We start from the raw sequence: 23,943 nt of genomic DNA, 5'->3' as shown, positions 1-23,943 counted from the left end.
AATCCATTGAGCCACCATCTCCTCCTCCAACACGTGCTCACACACTCACCATATGTCACATTGTATTGGGAAATTCTGTATCAAGAACTCAAGATTTGGGCTTTCTTTTTTTCTTTTTCTTTTTATATATATATAAAAAGTGATGGATGTTCAGAAGGAAACCAGATGAAGGAAATCCTTTGTGAATTGCTTGCTTTCTGTAACTTCTGCCCATACAGGTTTGCTCACTATTTACATCTCTCTAACATGTGCTTCTGGCAAAATTTACTCCATTATAATAATAATAAAAACAGAGGGCGAGAGAACAGCTGTAATTTACTATTTTAAATTTACAAGAAATGTCAGCTTTTAATAAAAGTGTTACCTTCGGGATTTTTAACAGCAAAGGTTTAACATTGGCTTCAGTAGAAAGCAAAGAAATATTTCTTGAAAACTCTATATTTATCTGTCTATTTATATCATTGTGCACTTGTGTGTGTACATGTATTGAGCTAATACTGTTACATAGATCTAAGAATTACATGAGTAAAATGTTCCAAAAACTTCTAAGCACCTTATAAATATATCTAAAAATATTTTTATTTTCCTGAAAATAACAACCATTAAGTCACAGATCCCATTAAGCCACAGTTTTACCCTTTTTATATCATTAATTTTCTTCCTTTTAATTACATTGTCAGTGTAAGAACCATTGAAGAGATGTATGTGTTTCTCTTAATGACAGTTGAACTGACTCATTCTAGTATCTTGATTTCACATTCAGGGTAAACCAGGCTGGTTTGTACAGGCTGCATAGCTCTGGTTAACTTTACTCTTCCATCTCTTTGTGTTCTGTGCTAGCCGAGGGCATCCAGTAATTCTTTACTGTTAGTATTTATCTCTAGTAACCATTAAAAGCCTGCTGCTCATGTGCAGGGAACATGTTAAGAAAAGTGGGAAGGTCTTAAGGTTTTGAAGTATGAGGTCCTATATTCTGTCCCCATCTCTGAGCTAAGCTCTGTCAATATAAGTACATCTGCATTTCCTTTGGTTTACTCTCCTGCTTTTGAGGAGGTGAAAAGGATACCATTCTTACTAGTTTTCATCCCCTTGATAAAATCAGGAAGGGACAACATTGTACGTTGTCCAACAATATGTTGGAAAATCTATTCCTGTCCCTTGCTAATGTTGACAAAGAGTTTCACAGTCATCTTTGCTTTTTTTTTCCTTTGACTAAGTCTCACAACCAGAAACTGTAATGCATGGTAATTTAAAACCCTGTATCCAAGTGGTGATGGGCATCAGTGACACCAGTCCTGATGGCAGCCTTGGTGAGTCTTCCTAATAGTCGCTACTTGTCACTAATAGTTGCTGCTTGCACATGTGTTGTGGCTTAAACTCAGTCAGCCACACAGTTTCTACTCCCCACCCCCCTCTCTCTTTCCTTCTCCTCCCCACCCCACCCCCCGCCCCGGACCCCTGCTCCCGGAGGGATGGGGAGGAGAATCGAAAGAATGTAACTCCCACGGGTTGAGATAAGAACAGCCCAGTAACTACGGTGTAACACAAATCACTGCTGCTACCACCAATGATAACAATGAGAAGGGAAATAACAAGGGAAAAGAATACGATACCACTCGACAAAATGAGACCGACCGAGAAGAGAGAGTGCCCTTCCGAGTAACTCCCAGTTACCTCCCCAGGCATGACGTGCTGTGGTATGGAATACCTCTTTGGCTAGCTTGGGTCAGGTGTCTTGTCTCTGCTTCCTCCCTGCCTCCCCTTGTCGCTGGCAGAGCATGAGACTCACAAAGTCCTTGGTCAGAGTAAACATTACTGAGTAGCAACTAAAAACATCCGTGTTACCAGCTCTGTTCCCAGGCTGAAAGTCAAAACACAACGCTGCACCAGCTACTAATGAGAAAAATTGACTGCTACTGCTGAACCCAGGACAACATGAGAACTCATGACTTGCTTTCTCATAATGCTTCTGCCACAGAACAAAAGTTTTTTTCTGATGTTAAACAGGAATCACCCAATTATCCATCAAGAGTGAGAGATGAAAGAGGGGAGGTATTCATGGGACCCAGCAAAGGATGTCACTCTCTGTCCCTTTTACTGTTCATTGGAATTAATTTGGCATGCAGTGAAGAATCAGATTTATAGGCTCCAAATCCTCTCAGATGTTGTTAGTTAAGCTGCTGAATGCTCTTTTAACTGGGCAAATTAAGAAAGTGATATGCTGTTCATAGCAAATCAACCTCTGATTATTAACTACCATGATATCTTGCAATGCAAGCATCAGCTTTCCTTTCCAAGTTGCTGTTATATGCTATTTTACACGATACTATAAATTAAAAATTGTCTGCCCAGAAAATACCTGGTTAACATGATTTTTTTACAACTGAGAATGAATCCTTCTGCTGTTTAAAAAACTACTTCATCTCCTTTCTTTATACTTTTGGTATAGACCTGTGATTATTTAGCTTTGATCTTTCGACATTGTGCTTCACAATTTGCTCTGTAACTGTATATTTCCTATGGGAATCAGAGGGAATATGCCTGGACTTTTCCTATCTGGAATTATGCGACATTGTGTGTAATGTATACGCCTTGGTACTTAGACCTTAAAATAAAGGTTTTTTAACTGCAAGACACCAAACTTCAGACTCCTTGAGGTAAATATATTCTTGGTTTGCAAGGTGCTGGAGCTGGCAGCAAACTCCCTTTGTGTGAGAGCTGATCAGTACAAGAAGTAAAAATGTATATGTGGCATATAAACATTTAACACCAAGTTACTGAGTGCTAAAATTAAGTTCAGTTTCTATGTTGCTTTGCAGATCCTGTCATCTTTGGCTATGTAAAGATTAGGGTTAAAGATACTGTTGCTGGAAAGTTTGGAATATAGACTGCATAAAGTGAAAATGAGGTGACAGCTGGTAATCATTCTTCTTCAGTGATGCAGTGATTGTTCATGGAGCAGTAGCAACATGAGTCTGCTAATTTCACACTCTTTGAGCCAAGTGCTTAGTGTCAAAACCACCACCAGTCAGTAATGCAAATTGCTGTGATGGAGCAGCTTCTCAGCCTCTCAGACTCCCCCAGTAGAATTCTTTGCATATGTATTTCTTTTGAAACGTTATAGATCCAGTTAATAAATGTTGAAAAGATGCAGCCCTACTAATGCTCAATGAAGCTTTTGAGAGACAAGTTTGTTTACCCTGCTACTTCAGTTATCCCATGAGTCAAAGGGAAAGTAGGGAGAAATACAGCCATTTACCTGTAAGATTCAAGGTATTCTGAAGAATGTTAGAAACCAACTTGCAGAAAGGTTAAGTTGAAGAGCAGCTGGTTTTGAAAATATATATGAAAACAAAAGACAAGGTGAAAACTGTGTTTATTAAATCAGATACAGCAGGTTATGTGTAGTGAATGAGGGAAAGACCGAAATGGTTATAGTGACATTAGTAAGAGTGTCTGGGAAACAGAATTAAAAAAAATAAAATCACAGTAGATATCAGGGTTGATTTTAAAGACACACACACACGTAATGAATTACTTAAAAGTTGAGAAATTGCTGAAGATAAACCTGAAGTTTATTTTATTAGTTCATTTGATTCAGTGCTTCTTTATAGTAGACCATCGACTGACTGATACTCAGCATGTTTCAGCAGCAGAGAGGTGGCTGCTGGCCCGCTGTCTCTGCTGCCAGTGTTGGAGTAGGCTCCTTTTCTGGTCAGTAAGGGATAGTTAAGAATTGGAAGCCTGATCACATAGGCCAAGTGAATGCTTGCCTCATCTCCACCAGATAGGAAAACTTTTCCAGTCAGATTATTAAGGACAGAAAGTTCCTCAGCCTCATGATACCTGAGTTTTATATTCAGTACAACACCTCAGCAAGCCCAACTTCTGTCATGCCTTCTGTAAAGAGAATGGTTGTTTATTTTAGTAACCTCTCATTAAAAGGCAATTTTTGCTGCTTCTTACCCTGGAAACTTTTGTAGCACTAAAACGCTTGGATTGTTATGGTGCATAGAAAACCACAGCTTGAACGAGTCAGATAATTTTAATTTTCTTATATTGAACAAATAAGTGCAACACCACATATTTTTGAGGAGGTAGGTGGCTGAAAAGATGACCATTAACGCTATACCGGAAATAAATAGAAAAGAAGGGATTAGTCACAGCACTTTCCTAAGGGAAAGAGCAGATGCAATCAGGGTAGCTCTATTTTGTTTCCTCCACTATCTTTTCATTACACACACACACAAAGAAACAACCCAAACATGAATGAATAAAAGTAGTTAAATGGAAGAAAAGTGAAATCAATCAGTTATCTCATAATCTGGTAGTACTTGAGGGACTGCAAATTCTGCAGGGTCTTTATTCTCTGTTGTGTAGGTAATGCGTGTTCTTAGTGTTTTGATAAAACCAGAGGTGTGAATACAGGGGAAAACTTGTTAATCTTCTGATCAACTTCTCAGTTTTCAATTTATTCAATAACATATATTTATTCTACCTTCCTATTTCCCACTGTAATCTACAATGTTGTCTTGACCCTGATCCTACCTGAGGTTGCCCTAGACCACATTTCTGTGCCTATTCTACATCCCACTAATATTTAACCTTGGACTCTGTTGACAAGAGAGCTTTCTCCTTCTCCTTTATGTATTAGTCCCCAGACTGAATCTGCTTTTGCATGTGTTTAGTGTGCTTAAAAGCTTTTTCTGGATAGGGATTTTTTGTCTTCAAAATCATATTTCCTGATCTTAGCTCCAATTTTCTTTTACATACTGTCTCACTGTTTAAATTGCAGTCCTGCTAGACTAATAAACAGCTCCAGCTCCTTTCCCTCACTACCCTCAGCCTTCTTAATCAGCAACTGCTTGTTGTACCCTTCAGCTACGGCATTGATACTCTACTTACCATCTTCATTATTCAGCGCTCTCTCACCTTTTATCAAGGTATTTCTACTTAAAATAATGCTTGAAATAAAATGTACAAAAAATAAAATTTTAAATCTGTGGGTTTAAGTGTAGATTGCTATACTTTTTAGTCTTTTGTCCTAAGTGCAGTAGTATTACTGTCTGTGGTTTGTGCTGGAGCTTTATCTTTATCTGCTCACAGGTGTAAAGAATTCAGGTAAATTTATGTTGGATAAAATTACAGAAGTAATTAAGTTACTTAGACACCCATATCCAGAGACGGTGCATAGAATAAAGTTCAAAATGTTGTTCATGGCTATTTTCTTTGCCATTTTATTTTTTAAGTTTTAACTGAATGTGTCTGTTTCTATCCTCATCCCCCACACTAAAAGCGGGTAAAACTTCTGATTCTCTAAAATTCTGATAGGCTCGAATCATGGGAGTTGTGATTAAAGAAGGTGTTTGGGGAATGATTTTCTACTATGTATTTTAATACATTCTAAGTCAGAGTCATGTTTAAAATTGACATGTGCTCATTTCAAGACCTGCCTTTCTTGCTAGGTCCAATATAATTTTCAGCCGTTGTTAACTTTGCAAACATTGGAGCCACCCCTGTGAGGTGCTGTCTGTTCTTTGTGTCCACTCGTTCAGTTAAAGTTGAGGACATTCAGCTCTGCACTGCAGAGCCAGGTGCTGCTCTCTGTTTTAGGCTCTGCAGAATTTTTCTCTGATTCGTAACTGTGTTTTTTAGCTTTCAGGGGGTACATTGCTCGTAAAAACTACACAAGATTGAAAAACAGCCTTGGCTGCGTGGCAGATCCTCAGCTTAAGAGCAGCTGTTCTGCTTCTGAATTTGGCTGTGAAGAGCACTGGTGAGTTGAATCCTTTGCTGTCTATTGCCTAACAAAAGTAATTTTCCAAACAGTGAGATCTGAAAGGAGCAGGGGTGTCATCCTGATTCAGCTAGCAATTAGGGAATCTGCCATTTTCTGAGGATGAGCACCTGTAGGTTAGCCACTTGTCTCAGTGTTCTCCCAGTCAACAGTTAGATTTACTTGCCGTGATGTTTGTCCTGTGTTGCCGTCCTGTTTCTGTGCACTTCTCAGGACTTCTCAGAATACCACAGACTGTGTATAAGATAGCTAAAAGAACTATAAAAAGCAAACAGACAAGTCTGACAGAAAGCCTGGTAATACTGTAAATTGTAATAGTGGTGCCCTCCTCTTTATAGAGGAAGGGTATTTCAGCCTTCCTTACCAATGGAGTCACCCCAGACAAATGTCCCCCCTGATGCTTGCTAGGGTATGAGAGGCAAGAGGGATCTGTTACATCTTTAGCTGTTGCCCCTCCAGCAGTGTTCAAGGAGAGGTGGCTGCATTTGCTGGATTAATCCCTTTGATTAGCAAGTTTCAGTGACTGACTGTTATGAGATCTCTCTTGCTATGGCATGGACAGGACATCTCAGTGCTATTCCAGTCTTTGTTTCTGTTATATGCTTCCTATATAGCATGTAAATGCAGGTTCTGTTACACTTCTGAAGAGTTCTCTGAAGAAATCAGTTACTTTTTTGACTACAACTAGATAATGTTATTACATTAATACGGGGGGTTGTTTTTAATAACCATTGAACGTCTCCAAAATGGTATTTCTTTCTCTCTGTATGCTCATAACATTGAGTTACATTAACTTCCATACTGATTTTGATTGATTTTGATTGAATAATACCTGCTACATGTTCTGGTGCATTATTATAGGATATTATTAGTATAGGATATTATTATTATTATTATTATACATATATTATTCAGGTGTAATCACCTGCATTCTTGTAGGTTAATAGTGATCCAGAATCTTTTCTTTGCAATATTCTGTTTTCAGCAAGAAAAAGTTTCAAGCCAAATTCTAAGTAAATAAATAAATAAATAGATGGGTTTAGTAATTATTTTCAGGGAAAGAATAAGCCCACTGCAGTTTGCCATTTTTAGGTTACCTTGCTGCTCACTGGGGCAATGAGTTTCCTAGTTTATTATTCCCTTCATATGCATGCAGCTCCCTCTGTCTCTTAAGTAGTTAAGGGGTATGTATCTTGTGATCTCTTTAGATCTATTGATGATGGCATTGTCATTTGTTCTCCAGTCTGCACTGATGGTTAAAAGCAAGAGCTAATAAACTATTATCAGTTTCATTTGGCATCCTAAATTATAATTATTTACAATCTATAGGCTTTTTTTTTTCTTCTTTTTTAGTGTCACCTGGACTTGCTTGGAAGCACACAGCCCCTTTAAACTTTTTCCTCCATCTGTTTTATGTGTATTTAGACAAAAATAGTTTTTCTCTCTTTTTGCATTAGACTGTTTCTGGAGTTCTTTGTTGCTCTCCAAGCAAATGTATTTTTCTGGTTTAGGTGCAGCTTGTTTAATTGCACATCCCTTGAGGCTCACAAAGATTTTATGGTTCCGTAACTGTTAAGGTGAATTTGGGCTCTATGAAGCACAAATATACAGACCTATAAAGACATTCAGTCACCAAACTCACTGAAATCAATGTCTAAATGCCTTTAGATATCTGGCCTGAAGGTGTCCATGTAAAATACATTGGCCATTCAGGTCTTGCACCGGTCCTGATTCTATGTGCAATCAGACAAATAAATAAATTCCCTCTTTTGCCTGGAGCTGCTAAACTGCCATTACTGCTGGCAGTTCTCAAGGTTAACACCCCCCCCCCCCCAAAAAAAATAAATATTGGAGTTTATTTGCCTACTCCGATAAATTTCTCAGCAATGGCCTCAGGTTCCAGTGATTTCAGTGAAACTTGAAAATGTCCAACATTTCACAGGTGATATTCATGATCTTAGGACTAAATCTGATAACTTACTTCCCATGAATCAAGCCTCGCTTCCACATGTAGCTGTTACTGGGCAGTTGTGTATTAAGCATTCGTCTCTTCAGTCATACGGGAAACTTGTAGGAAATAGGAAGGCTGCTGAATAATAGTGCAGATGTTTAACACAGTAGCTGGTAATCTGTCCCTAGAGAAGACAGCCTCACTGTGGCTTCATGTACTGTGAAGGTATAAAATAATAAAATATTCTTTTATGTTAATTGAGTTTCATTTCTTTTAATTTAATTTCTTTTCTTTCTCCCTCTCCACCCCCTAATTGGTAGTTTTGGAAAAATAAAATTAAACTGGAGGGTATTCAGGATCAGAAGGCAAAATCGTTTACAGTTCTGTTCTTTGGTACGTACAGGAATATAACTATACATTGAAATGTATGACAACCTGCCGCTTTTTCAAAGATCTGTCAAAAAAAGAAGTTACAGTATTGTAATATATATAGGACTCAGTTTTACTAAGTAGTGAATTTCAAAGTGTTCAGAAGAAATGGGCTCTTTTAAAAAAAAAAAACTGAATTCCTTCAAGGAAATTGAATCTTATGACTAGTGCACACTCTTCAGTCAGTGAATGCAGGATGTAAGCAAACTCCAACTAATACATGATGTAGGATGTTAATTAAATGCACACATCAGTTCATTTAACATTGTGTGTTGTTTCCTGCATTTACATGCTTAACTTGAAAAACAGTATTAACTGTGTTCAGATACAAAAACACAAATACAAGTAATTGAAGACTCATTAAGAATTGGCAAATAGGAATAGAAATAGGTACAGGAAAATAATGTAAATGTTAGCAGGGAAGTGGCTTTGTTTCATTGAAGATATGTTTTTCCATTCAGTTCCACTGAGCTGTGAAGTTGCCTGTGACTCCTTCTACCAAAAAAGGGTCATGGGACTAATTGTCCACCTGGGAGACTGACACTAAGTCTCAGTTCTACCCCCTGAAATGCAGTCTGTATATGCCACACTTGCCAAGCCTTTTCTTGACATCATCAACCACTGAGAGGAGCCTGCAGGCTTGCATGGTATGAAGTAACTGAATCACAATCAAACCATTTCCCAAGGTGGCTTATTGAAAAATTTAAAAGGGCAGAGTTATTTGAAGAGCTAAACACAGTCAAGACTAAATTCAAATGAGGAAACTGAAAACCTTTCAGAGCCCTTTTTACAACCTTGCTGAAGAACAGATTTGCCCTTCTACAGAGAACCGAATAGACATCAGAGAAAGGGGTATGACAGGATCTCCTCTCTCATGAGGCCAGAGTGGACACCTACCTCACCTCATGTCTGCCTCCATTTTACAATTGGTCATTGCATGAAATCAAAGTTGCTGCATTTTTCAATGTCATAGCTATAATTTCAAGTTATTATTAGAGATCTCTTGAGCTAATTAGGAATAATCTGTAGAGAAAGGAGGAGTAATTTTCTAAAACATCCTGTGATTTTTAACTTGTTAGACTGACAAATCTCTAGTGAATATATTGTTCATAAATGTTCTTGTTCTTAGCAGGATAACCTACAGTTTAGTGACTAAGGACCTTAATCCATGCTACATTGTTCATGTTCTTGTTCAGACAGAGCTCTCATCCTCAAGTATCTTTAAATCCCTTTAGAATCTCATCAAAGCATCTGTAACCTACATATTCCACCATCTTCTTATCCATTTCCCTCCCAAATGAAAACTGTGTTAAATAATACTGATCTGATACTTACCTAGGAGAATGCTTCTGTATTGTTCTTTTTTTCCTCCAGCTCACTAATGCTGAACATCACAATACAGGTTAGCTGTATGTACATGATCAGTGGCCTTATACTATGTAGTACAGCAGAAAGAATGCTTTCTACATAGTGACTGTTACATATTAGATATGTCTGTAACTATAACTGGATATCAGTGAGTATCCTTTGCTCCTTTGTGTCCTTATGGAGCGCTGTGTCTTAAGGATGCATGTTAGAACATGAACAGCAGTTTATACTTCTGGGTTGAATTCATTGTGATTTTTCTCCTAACATCTTTCACTTTTTAGCTACTTGGTGTCATGTTCACACTGTGGTCAGCGTAGGTTCTCTGAAAACATTCATTTTAGTAAAGCTCTTGACATTCACATGAGACTTAGGTAATCAAGATTGGATAGTAAAGCCTGAACAAAACTACGCAGGTATGCCAATTCATGTGTTCGGAAAGTTATCGACAAAGAATAAATATCAGTATTGCTGTGTTCTACAAGAAATATGCATCTGAAAGTGAAGTTCCAGAAATTGGCCTGTTTCTGCTCATTAATGGCTTGACTGAAATCTGATCACTAAATTTGTATCAGTACTAAGTGAGCAATGGTTACAAAGGTTTAAGAGGGCAGGATTAGAATTAGAAACAGAGGTACATAGAATAAAAATGAAACGAATATCAGTAAGTAATGACATCCTCCTCCAAATTTTACATTGGGTAGTAGCAGTGAGGATACATACTACCTTATATAGTGCGTCATAACATTTTCACATCACCATCAAGACCTCTGTTAGTATAATATAAATTAAGCAAGAAAATAAGCAAGTCCCTCAACAACAACAACAACAACAAAAGATCACATATCTCTATAAACCAAGATAAGGGGAGATCTCTAAGGGAGATGGAAAAATGAGGTACCTGTGGTACCATTTCTCCAATCGTGATAGGCTGATGTGAAGAGGAAAGAAACAAACTGTTCTCCATTGAGAATCAGGCAAGAAATAACTGGGTTGCGTTGCAGCACAGGAGAATTAGGTTAGACATCAAGAAAAGCTCACTGATGGTAAGCTGAGTTAAGCCCTGTGCAGGTTACCTTGGTGTCACGGTTTAATGCCAGCCAGCAGCTGAGTACCATGCAGCTGCTAGTTCAGTCCGAAGTTTTGACATTTCCATCACTGTAGGTTTTAAAAATCAGCTTACACAAATCTATGACCACCCCAAAAAAAAAACCCCAGACTAGTAGGAGTAGCTGATTTTTATCTAAAAATGGAGATGGTTTAGGTGATTTGCTAAGGTTCTTCTTATGATTTATAAATACAGAGTCACTTCTCAAAATGTAACATCTTGCAGCCAGTGGATTTGGCATTGGAAGTCAGCCACTTTTATAACATCTTAGTGCCAGCAGCCATTGCTGCACTAGGAGTAGGGTGTGAGTATAAAAACTGTCCCAGAGGAGTACTCCTTGGGTCAGCTGTATTCACACAGTGTTGTCTCTATGCCTGAAAAAAGAACAATGATCGTGTATAAAAGTTTTGCAATGCTGGAGGCCCATTGAAGCAGCATGCAATGTGGATTCACCGACATGGACGCTGGTGGGCTAGCACGTAAACATAATATGATGTATATCACTGAGAGTAGAGATTAAACATGATTTCAGTTCACACGAGCACAGACCCACTCAGAAACTGTGTGAATTAAACTTTTCATCTAAAAGCTCTTCTATTATCTGCTCTACTTTGACTCAATCTGCAACTTGCCTCTCACTAAAGTGAGGTTCACTCCATCAGTCAATAACAAAAATTTCATTGGATTATTTTGATTAAAACAAAAAGAAAATCATTATGTTAGTGTGCTTCAATTCCTCACGGATAGCTGCTTGAAAGGGACGCATTTCCACATTTTAGTCGTTTGCTTTTTGTCAGAATCTCCAGGTGAATGGCATCAGGTCCTGGTGATTTACTGCTTACGCCTTTCTCACTTTGCTCCATAATTTCCTCCTTAGATAATTTCGGTTTCTATCCACAGAGGCTGAACACTCTGTGTGTGATTTCTTGCGTAAATCATCTTTTGAATATGACTTTCCATTTCTTTCCACAGTAAAAACTGTGAGAAAAGACATTCTGCTTTCCTCTAATTGCTTCACTTTTCTATTTGTAATCATAGCTAACATTAGGTTAGTGCTTGTGATGGAAATAGGTGGGTGGTCTGCAATTCCTGTGGCACACAGTGGAACCCATTGGGCCTGATTCTGCTGTCATATGAGCTTCTGATTACTTTACAGTTCATAAGTTCAAATAATTGCTCATGATTCATAAAGATGTAAATGGAAATTTGGGCACAATTTTTTAGTGTAATCACTTTTTTTTCCTTCCTCCCCATCCCTTTGGAATTTTTCACCTACCCGTGCTGGAAGGATTAATTTTTTTTTGTTCAGGTATACATTATTTTTGCAAAATGAGCTGTATTCTTTCTAGTGGAATATCTAGGAGTGTTTCTAAGATTTTTAAAGGCATTTAAATGATGAAAGTCTGAATTCCATGACTTGCACTCATAATGGCCAGGGTAACTCCAAAACTAGCTGATTTTCTCCAGCATAAATTAGTCTGCACTACTAGTTTTATGCTGCTATGGTGTGACTGCTTTCAGTGCTAAGGATAGTGTGGCTATCTATGCACTATACAGATGTGTAGACAAACCCTAAGAATTAGTGTTTCTCTTTTTGTCAATGTTACTTGCTAATTGATTTGTAGACAGTCCATATGTGCAGACTGAGGCATATTACAGCTCCGTAGCTGAGCATTCGGGAGCAAATTGCTGTATTGCCTGACTGAAGCCGGGCACATGAACCTGGGTCTCTTGCACCTTTCCTAGGTAAGTGTGCTGACAGGATCTCATCTCTCTGACCCAAACGCTGCTTTCATGCCAGTGTTGAAAATAAGCATATTTTGAAACCATAGGACAAGCAGTTTCTTCAAAGTAGCTAAAAATACCCTGCACCTCAAAATCAGCCTCAAATGCTGCTTTTGTGAACGTCAGCTGACATCGCTGATTGGCTCATAGGAACTAACTACTGCTATTGCATTTTTCATATTGCATACTAGCCGAACGTTCAGAATAGCTCAGAGACTGATTTCAAGGGGCTCAGCATCTACAGTTGATGTGTTTTCAGTGTGTTTTCAGAAGTGTTCCTTGCCAGTTTGACATTGTGGTGGGTTGAGCTTGGCTGGTGGCGAGGTGCCCACCGAGCCTCTCTGTCACTCCCCCGTCTCGGTAAAACTGGGGAGAAAATTACAACTAAAAGCTTGTGAGTAAAAGCTAGTAACCGTAAAGTACATAGTTATATCAGCAAGAGTACATTCTGTGGAAGGATGGAGTATCTTGTGCCAAATATAACCCAAATTAGGATTGTTTAAAAGGCAAATGGCTGAACTTTGCCTCCATGCTTTTGAAACATTTAGGCAGTGTTCTAGCCCTGGCAAAGTTAAAGTGCTTGCAAAACCACACTAAATTCTAGATGTAATTTGTTTTAATAGAAGATAGAAATTAGTTCAGGCTGCAGATTTAGATTCAAATCCAAGCAAACCCAAAATCTGAATATTTAACTTTAGATGACAGTTCAGTCCATTTTGGCATTGTAGGCCATTTGCAACATACTGATCCCACAGCAGATTTTGATTTTTATATTCACCACTGTGACATTCGGGGATCAGTCATGATTTTTAGCTCATACTGGGTTTATTTTCTGCAGTGTTGAGAGGTGGGGGGATGAATCATTTCAGCAAGTGCTTGAGTAATTTTGAGGAAAAATGGCAAGTTATCTAACTAATCCTACTAAATAAATGGTTATCTAAATAATACATATACAAGATAAATCGTAATAAAGACTATTACAGAAAATAATTTTGCATGCACAAATGCAGTGTTAAATACAGTCAGAGATTTTTTTATACTTTCCTGTACAAGAACTGTGCCAGTACCAAATGAGAAGGGATTTTTAAAATGGATCGTTCCATTCCTCCAAGGAAAACACTAGTTTAAATTCAAATTACAGTTTAGGCTTAATGTTTTCCTTCGCTTTCTTAGTGTCAAAGAATAAAGGGGAATTTAAAATTCCCTAACCTGACAAACAAATCCAAATTTCCTTCACAAAATCGCGACATTACAGAAAAGTTGAATGTTTACACAATATTTCATTTTGTTCCCACACTCTGAGGCAGCTTATTGACAACGATGCTACCATCGTGTTGTGATCATGTTGAATTGGTTTGAAACGATTCAAGTGGGTGCTCTAGAGCTGAGGTAACACATTCAGATATACTTAATTAACCTGAGAGCCTAAAACCTATTGCAAATAAGGCTTGAAATACTTGAGTAGCCTCCGTGGATGACACAGGATAAATCTGTTACCTAATACATATGCATGGTGATATACAGCTGTCAAATTTAATACACAGTAGTCTAAAATCTTTAAAGTCTTTCAGTAGTGTTATTTTAATCTGAAATATCTTAAAGGTGAGATTTGAAGGGTAAAATGTATTTGTGGCCAGACATATTTTCTGAAGTCCAACATGTTGTTCTATTGTTACAAGAGTAGTTTATAACTTGTGCTGCTGATTGAAACTCAAGTATTGACAAAAGATGAAATTTGAGGTAACATGCATTGTAATTTTTAATCAGTAAAGAAATTTTTGTTCTTTTTGTTCTCCCGCTCCCACTGCAACTGAAAGGGCTGAAATGTATGCAATTGTTGCAACTGTAAAAGTGAAAGAGCTACTTAGTACCTTGTAAAGCTTCTTCCTATGAAAAAGCCAAGATATATATATTTAAACAGAAATCTGTGACTGAAACTTAGGTATCAGATTATTTCATTTATGAGTAGAAATACCACTGCCATTAATTGTATTTTCAGAAAGGCTGTGAGTGGGTTGGAGAGTAATGATATAATGGCTGAGGCGTGTTTGGATAATCTGAAAATCCTGGGTTTAATCCAAGTTTTAGGACCAAGAGCTTATCAACTAAAATCTATGAACCTCAGGTTTTTACCTGTCAAATGAAATTGGTAGTATATTTCTTTGCTTTTGCATAGTTAAGGATTTAGAAGCAAGTTCTGTCTGGGTGGACTTTTACTATTGAAGAGATCCATTGACTTCAAAGGCCTGCCAACAAGGATCAGGGCCTACAGAGGGGGTTTATGATACTTTAATTAGCATTAATGAGAGCAAGAATTGGCCTTTAATATTTTTCTGGTGACATAATGTGATGATAAAATAATAATAGACAGACAAAGAATCTAAGAACTTTTACTCCTTGCTCTGTGCTTAACCCAAATGGCTTTACGAGAACACAAAGCTGTGTGTTTCACTTCTTCCTCATCTGTCATATTTTGAGTGTCTAAGTTTGAATTCTGTGAAAACAGCTTTTCACAGCCCTGGGGGGAAAAAAAAAAAGTTTCGTGTAAAATCTTGTCAAATTAATTTTAATACATTCCTTCGATTTCATAGAACTCTTATAAACTCATTTTACACATATGCACATATCCCCAAATTTTTAATGACAAATTCATTGCTCATAGCCTGTTACTGTGTTTAATAACATGCACTTCCTTACAAGAGGAAATGGGTCTGGTCTGTGTTTTCTCTGAATTGATTGTATGTGCATATTTAGGAATTGGGGGAGGGGAGAAAGGGAAAATCAACACAAAAAAAGTGTATGTCAGTAAACCTTTTTTAAGAATGAAGAAATTATGATATTTAAACTACATATTTTCTTTTTCTTTGCTTCAGGCAGCAAACCAATAACCAGTCTTCTCCTGTGGTGCCTGATTTTCCTGACAAACAAACAAAAAAGGTAGCTCTAAGTTTATATTCTAAAATAACATCACATTATAACTTCAGATTCCTGAGTCCACAGTTCTGCAATGTGTTCATGGCTGCTTGGCGCAGCCATCTGAACATGAAACCGTTAGTGATGTTTTGAAGTCTTTGAGACAAAAGCCTGCTTGCTAAGAACTTTAGTTCTGTAGAAAGACAGGGAGGTACAGTGAATAAGAGAATCAAAAGGCTGGAAATTTGCTGCTGAGAATAAATGCTAGCTGCTCCCTGAGGTGATTTGTCTGTGCACTTCACTTTCTACAGATGTTAGAGACTCTTTTTTAGTAAGGACCTGAGGTTCTTTGGTAGCACTTTGATATCCTGCTCGAATTCAATATGTGAAATGGAGGAGTCGCTCTGTGACTTGGAGCACAGCATAGTCTTTGAAGTCTGATCCAATTTTTGCTGCTTACCATTTGATGTTGAAAGGATGAAATGGAGAAAATGTACAGTTTTTGCCAGTAACTCTGCTGAGCATATGTAAGATTAAAAAAACAAAATCCCTTGGATGATGTACTTAGAAATGTTAAGCAGATTAATACCTTCCTATAGCTTTTTTCTAAGGATACAAATTAACTATGAGAGGAAATCAGCATACAGTGCATGCTATGATTTAACTGCATGAGGAAAGGGGATAAATAAGTTAAATGGAAAAAGTAAACAAATGTTTGTGATGTGGGTGCTAAGTCGGTGTTTCTGAAACCCACAAGAATCTTGTGTGACTTAAATCTAGCATTAGACGTTTCACAGAGTCGTAAAATATAAGAAGTTGCTCCCTGTGAGGTCACAACTATATCTAGCAATGATTGAGTGGAATCAATACATTTTTTTATGTGCCTAAACCAGCATTCTTTATTCCAGAATGATTTGGATGAGATTTCTGCTTCTCCATTTATTCAAAGACACTCGTTCAAAATGAGTGTTTCACAATCAATTAGCCAGTCCTGGTCAGTTGCAGAGCATCAGTTGTCAAGTCCCTTGAGATCCCATAACAAAGGAGGTAAGAAATATAGTAAAGTAACAGAGATCTTTCGTTTGCTATTTATAACCTACATATTGTCAGCGTGTAACTTGCTTTATATATTGATGAGGTCTTTTAACAGTCTCTTGGAAGGCAGAAAACAGAAAGCAACTAACTTTCTTCTACACATTTTCAACCTGAAAATATAAAAAAGCCCTTAAGTACCTGAATTACATAGGCAGAAGTATGAAGATTTTTGAAATACAGTTTATGCTAAAAATGTGGTTAATAATCTCAAAATACGCTTTTAATGAAATTAAATTGACTTTCAAGAGCTTCAGCTTTCGCTTGCCTTCCAGCCTTGAAAGTGGAAAAGAGTAATGAAATCTCTCATGTTTGGCAGAATGAAAGATAGCTTGTTTGTTCACACACACAAATATTCAGAAAGCAACACAGGAAAGTCTGCAATAATTCTACAATCTATGCAATGTGTATTTTTGGTTTATTTGCTGATACATTATTTTTGCCATGGTCAGTGACAGTTTAAAAACTTGAAGTAAAACATTATGACATTTGTTGGATTTTAACTGGTTCAGGTTTTAATATTACAGGAAATCATTACCTATAAGAATACTTTTCTCTGTTATTGTTGTCATTGTGTCCTAGCAAATCTGTGAATACAGACTTTAATACTGGATCAAAAAATACTTTCCATAGTTTAAGATGAGGTAGGTTGATAATATGATATCTGTAACTAGAGCCAACATGTAAATGATAACACATTACTTTCCAAGTTATTACTGAAAATCAGTTATTTATAATTTTGTGCCATACAGTAACATTTCTATTTATATATTTAATGGGACAACTTTCATCTTGTAAGTATACAAGTACTGATGTGAATACTCGAGCCCTAATCCAGCAGTTTCTGTGTTTAAACTTTACAGAGTTCAGTTAAACAACTTAAAATGTAAAGGCAAGAAGATAGGTATTTATAGGGAGATCCTTCTGTTAACAGAAAATAATGCAAATTCAGTGTTTTCAGTCTTCTGCACAGCCATAAAGTGCTTTCAGTTCTAAAAACAGAAGAGTATGTAAACACAGCAGGTTGAGAAATCCATTATTCTCTCTTCATGCGTTTCTGTCCATATGGGTTTTGAATCCATAGTGTGGGACTGCAGGGGATGTGTGCATTACTATTTTAAATTATTACATGTTAAACAATAAACCTGTCAAATAGAAATATCTTCATTGCAACAAATCCTCTTGAGGAAAGCAGTCTGGGCCCGAATCTGTCGTCCTTTCTCTCAGCGGATATTGTGTGTTACCCTGCAACTAGTCTCCTTGAAATCAAAGACATTACGTCTAAGGTAAAACAATTAGAGTAAAACTGGCAGAATTACACCCTTAGGAAGAATGTGATCCAGAGCCATTACCCAGTAATTTAAAGGCTTAAAAAAATGTGAACTGATATAAGAATAGACTTTGAAGAAGAAATAAGTTCAAAATTGATTTGAACTATTTAAGAAACATATATGGGTAAATGAATAATCATGCACATACAGAAAAGTAAGGAATTTCCTAGGTAAGCATGAAGATACTCAGATAGATGATCATATAAATCACACTTCAGTGATTAACTATTAAGGAAATAAACCTGCTTGAAGAATAATAGCTTCCTTGGGTGCTTTTAAAAGCATAGCTTGCATTCAGAAATTCAGATGCTTTCACAATCTGTATTCAGTCTTATTGTGTGAAGTATACTTTTTTAAGAAGAGATTATTGTTAGACCTATTGTGAAAACTAAATGAAACAGCAAATACTTTTTGGAATAAGAACACATGTATAAAATACATGTGTTTTATAATGTAGGGCTATGCTACATAAGCTGTTATTTGCACACAAAAAAGCTGTCCACTAGGTGGTCCAAACAATGTGAAGACAGTTATTTTTCATAGTGAGACTTTATTCTGCAATGTTATAGATTGATTTTGAATTCTCTTTAAGTTACATTACAGGCAGACTAGTCTGCAGCCTGGTGGTAGTGCTGTGGACCCGGAACACAGGCCGGGGGGGAGGGAATGTGTCAGGTCTTTGCACTGGTCTATGACCCGCTTATGAAGCAGTGATGTTTGCTGAAGGAGGGAGTCTGTATCCAGGCTTAAACACAGAAGGAAGGACAGGCTGCATACTTGTCTCGAGGCCTTAGTAGGTGAGGCTCTAGTGCAGTCAAGGAGGGACAGAACACAAAAGGGAAAAAATAGTTGAGTTTACATATTTTTATGTTATTCAAGCAGACTATTCACTCACATCTTGTTATCCAGCTAATAGCACAGGCTGCCTGTTGTCAGCAGAAGATTGGCAAAGGAAAAATAGACTGAAATTTCTACGAAGATCCTACAAATCTGTACTCTGTAATTAACGCAGAAACAAAACCCTCTTTTCCGCTTCAAAAGCCTTTACACTGGGTCATAGAAAGACTGAGCAATACGGCCAAACTGCATGCAGCACAGGTTAAGTGGTGGGGCAGGACTAGTAGCAAAGTCAAGGATCTCTTCAGTATCTTCTCTGTGACACACTGCCTGGGCAAAGAGGACAAGCAAATAGTAACAGTTAAGCCAGAAGTTAACTATTTTTGTCACAATAAAGTAGTACTGAAAGAATCAAAATAATACAATATTCAGAGGCCAAGTAGTGGTATGCCCTTAGATGAGATAGTCAGAATATTTGAAATTATTAGTGAGAAGTGAGTGCTTCATTGGTCAATTACCAATGTAACTTGTAACTTTGCCTCAAAAGTATGGCAGATTTCCTGAGATGCAAAGGAAACATGTTTGTAAAAAGAAAGCTAATAGTATTTCTGCGTTGATCAGAGGATGACGTAATTCTTCATGTTAACAGAGACACTTTGAACAAGTAAGAAATTGCATAGTATGTCTCTGGCCATGGGCATTCTCATGTGGGAGAACAATATATGCCTTCTAATGATGTTCCATGTAGGCCTTGCAACTCACACTATTGTCTGCAACATTGGAATTTTGTGAGAGGTAATGAAATTTACCACAGTTCTGAGAGATCTAGAATTATGCAAACTGTACAGAGTCACAGTCTGTGACTGAGGTGGTGAAACTTGCACTATAGTTGTAAAAGTCAGTAGGCCATTTCCAATATAACCTTCAATTTCTTAATTTTTTATGTTCTCAAAACCTAGTAGAAATTAGGGCCTGGTGTGTTTCAAGCTGGACTCCCACGTGTCAGTGACTGGGAATGGTTTCCTTGCAATATGTCCTTTTTATGTTGCTCATTTTTCTCTTCGTTTCTGGTAAAGCAATCATAAAAATGTGATTTGTAGGTGTAGCTGTGTTTGGTTTGGAGGAACATGTGAAGGCGATCCCTGTTTTTCACACTAATGAAGGGCAAGTAGATACTGAAATCTGTTAAGTTATTGATGGATGGGGAGGAAGGCTGCTGCCCACCTCTGACGCTGCTGTGAACAAGTTTTAGTAAGGGGCATTATGGGCATGGGAGACATTATTCCCCAAAAGTTACCCTGTGGTTGTCATCACATGGATGATATTTACAGGTTCATCATCATAAACAGGAAATTTCAAATAATGATTAATTCATTAATGGTGATGGCTTAACTCCAGTTTTGATGAAGTGTTCCAACTTTAATTCTGTCAGACCATAATCATGTCAAAACACCCAAACCACAGAGAATATACTTAGGTGATTGGTCTTTGCTTCAGAGTTGAGCTGTCTTTGCATCAGACTTTGCTTTTGAAAATACCCTAAGTTGCCTCAGTCTCATCCATACAGTCTTGGTTCAGTATCTTGCACTTGCAAGTGAAAGGTGCTTAAGTATAGGGAACTATCTTATTCTACATAGTAGTTGAACATCGTAGCATAATTGAACTCTGATTTCATTTAATTCGTATTTGTACATTGTTTTTTTAAAAAGATAACAGCTATAGCAAAGCTATTATCGTTATTAATTTGGAAATGGGAGAGTTTTTTATCCTTTGATTCACAGAAAGTCAGTATCCCAGTGTGACTGTAATAGATACGGTAAAGAACAGGCAGTATTTCACACAAAATGTGGTATCAAGATCAGGATGCCTTGTAACCAAAGATGCCACTTCTTTTCCTATGTGTGAGAATAAGATCAATCCAAGGCATTCAGCTGTTTCTGTCTGTGTAACTCAGCTTCCTATTTGATTCCATCATAGCAAACCTTCCTTTCTAAATGAAAAACAAATCTGCTGCTACGTAATATAGTGTGAAATGCTGCATGGGCTTTCAACTAGTTGTCGTTGGCAGATGGGATGATACTGACACATGGATGCCATTAATTTCAGAATCCTATCATTCAGGATAAGTGAAAGAATTTGTAATCTATTTAAAATTATTTTTAGTTGTTTAATCAGGAATTTCGTTTCATCATTTTTAAGCCCCCCACTGAGACTAATTTTATATTGAAGGAATGTAAATCATTAAAAACTCGACTGTAGTCAGTAGAATCATAACAGTGAGCAGAATTGGGTCTCTCGGTTATAAAAAGTTGACACTAAAAATTCCCTACATATCTGGAGACTGTGGTTTTGGGGGTAGAGAATTTTGGTTTGGCATTCTTTTGAGTGGGTGAGGTGTGAATTGGTCATTCTTTTGCAAATAAAATAGCATGATATTGAGATAGTCTGAATGTTACAGGAAACACTGGAAAGGCCAAGATAGCATTACATAGTATAATCTGATTGTACCAAGCATGTTGTAGCTATGGCAAGGCCTATGAGATCTCCACAATATTCTCCTACTATGTACCACACTATAGTAGAGGAATTACAATTAGCCATGTTGCAGTTGAAGCCTCAGGCAAAGGAGTTGCTGATGTGCCATGTTGTATAATAAATTTCCATTGAAAGGATCCTGCTTACAGTATTGTTTTGTGGCTTTTGAGCCAAAATCTGACTGCACATGACCAAGAGAAAAAGTATCTTTTATTTTCTTTTTCCTTTAGAAGAGTATCACTGGATTGCTGACCTCTTCACATCTGGTATAAATGCTGGACTTTAGGCTTAGTAAACAGAAATCATGTTTTCAAATCATTCTTTTTACCTTACATATGTATAAGTAGAAATCATAGGAAGGAGAAGATATGTTTTAGGATGTCTCTTGTGAAAATAAGCTGAAAATAAAGCTACGTCTCAAAACAATCATTACTGATTGTATGTGAGGCTGCATATGTATGCAGATGCAGATTTGGCTGGTGCAAGTAAACCTATTACTGTACATTTCATTGTATGTGGTGGGACGCTGCAGGAGGCCACAGGAGGGACCATCACCTCCCATCCTGTGGAAAGCCTGAGTTCCCACTTTTTGGATTTGTGCTGGGCAGGAGCCTGTTAGGGTGAAAAGTACAGTAACTCTGTTTCAGTGTTTCAGTTCTGTGCCATACAGTTCCAATGTGGATTCAGAAAAATCTCACTGCAAGCGTAAGTGAAGTCAGCTGAGCTTCTCTCAGCCCTATGTAAAGTTTCCAGCTGAGACTTGTCCTGGTGATGTTTGTATTCTGAACTGGTTCACCCATAGGCACTTTTTGTTAAACCTTTTGTTACTCCCTGATGGCATGATTTGCACACTACATTTTACCAAAGTAACAGACCAACAAATCTGAAAAGAAATCGGGCTGTTCTTAAGTTTTTCTTTGCTGCTCAGCTTCTTAATTGTTTTTCCCCTCCAATAGACAAAGACACAAACAGTGACAAGTGATAAATACAAGCTTTCATTTGTTAAACACATGTTAGCTCTATGTTTAGCCCTAGGCAGTGAATTTCATTATAGGCTGGTTTACTTCTGGATTGGTTATTGTGATTGCTTCCAATGCAAAAAGATTTGACCTGCAGCCATGACTGATTAGTATCAGAGGTGAGAGATAAAATAAGATGCAAGTAAACTGCACAGATAAACTCCAGTAAAGTTCTCCAGAGACAGCTCAGTACTTGTTCTGTATAAAACAAGTTGAAATTCAGCTCATAATGACTGCATTGCAATAAAGAGACTGCAAATCTCTCTTATTGAAATACTGAAAATAATAGTAAGAGATATTTAATGAAGTCGTATAACATATGCGCAGTAATGCTGTGACAAAAAGAATTAATAGAGGTTCAGTTTCTCTTCTTAACACATAATGTCTACTGCACCATGTATTGCACATGTCTACCACTGTCTTTCTGATCCAAGCTTCAGTTCCCCTGTTCTTTCTGTCTTCATTTTCTATTCATGACATACAGGTTTGTCTTAGCTCTTTTTTTTTTTTTGCCATTTCTTTGTTAGTAGTTAAGCTTTCCATCATGCAGTACTTCACCATTCTGTTGTTACTGCTTGAAATTTCTCTAAGTATTCTCCCGCAGCCTTATATTTATTATTTTGCCACAGTCACTAGTGCTCTGAACCAGCAGCATATCTCAGACAACTGGTCTACTCAGGCAAATAGTGTGGTTCCTAATTACTCTTCTGTTCTAAAAAACTGCACCAGTTTATTTAAGTAAACCTTGTTAGAACAAGTATGGTAGGTACAGGGCTTTGAGGGTGCACACAAAGTTCTATCCTAAGAGAATAGCTAATAGCTATAATAATATTTTCCTAAATTATATTTTGTGTTTTGCAGAGAAAGAGACAAGTCATAATTTTTGTAACTTTTCCCCACTATCAGAAGACTTTTGATAGTGTCTTTATTTTAGGTTATTTTGTAAGAAAAAGGCTAAGCAGGTAATCATTGACTTTGTTAGAGTTATTATTTCATCTGCTAGTTGTATGATACCAAATAATTCCTGGTTCTTTGCTGGTATTTAATAATGTGAATTCAATCTGATGAATCCACCACAGTTAACTAGTAATAGCTGGATTTCACAGATACAGTTTGATAAACAGCTTTCCATTCAGGAAATCATGAACTAGCTGTGATGTATTTGGGTGGAAATAAATTACTCTATAGGAGTTATTCATTAGCTCTGCTCATGACAGTGGTTGTATTCCTTGGTTTTCCATCATTACTTGAAAGTATTTTATATTTTAATTCATGGATAACCTCAGTTTATTATAATGGTTAAGTGGAACACAGCAACAGCAAATACTAGGTCATAGCAGTAATTACAAGCTTGGGGAGATCATTTCTGTCCCCTGCAAAGAATAACCTTCCTTGAGGATCTTCCTAGCATATGGAGAGAATTATTGGGAGCCAGTTGTGCTCATGCTTTGGCTGATGTGGCAGTGCACCAGAAAAATAATGCCACATTCCCATCTTCCCTACTTATAACACCTTTCCTCTAAGGGAAGGTAAAAATACCAAAGTTGCAGGAAGTATTGATATTGCTGCCAATGAGAGAAAGAGCTTTCCTATGAGTGCTCAGGCAGGCAATGAGTGTATCTATCTTAGCCATATGAAAGAACAGTTTTATGAATTCTAGTTTGGTTTTTTTGTTGGAGTTTTTTGTTTCCTAAAAGTATCTTGGTACCCATTCTTTATCTTTAAGGTTTATCCTGACTTGTACAAATCTGTATTTTATGTAGAAGCATAAACAATGAGAA

At 37.2% G+C, this 23,943-nt stretch overlaps 1 protein-coding gene across 1 annotated transcript in view; it reads left to right on the top strand.

Moving 5' to 3' along the window:
- MYO3B (myosin IIIB) overlaps positions 1–23,943 on the top strand; it is a 195,543-nt gene that overhangs the window by 139,353 nt on the left and 32,247 nt on the right. The window contains exons 30-32 of the mRNA XM_065670620.1: positions 5,656–5,776; positions 15,309–15,372; positions 16,257–16,395. Coding sequence (XP_065526692.1) covers positions 5,656–5,776; positions 15,309–15,372; positions 16,257–16,395 — 324 coding nt within the window. The remainder of the gene's footprint in view (positions 1–5,655; positions 5,777–15,308; positions 15,373–16,256; positions 16,396–23,943) is intronic.

This window comes from Lathamus discolor, chromosome 3 (assembly GCF_037157495.1).
Source record: "Lathamus discolor isolate bLatDis1 chromosome 3, bLatDis1.hap1, whole genome shotgun sequence".
In the NCBI taxonomy this organism is placed as follows: Eukaryota; Metazoa; Chordata; class Aves; order Psittaciformes; family Psittacidae; genus Lathamus; species Lathamus discolor.
This window is presented reverse-complemented; position numbering and strand designations above follow the sequence as displayed.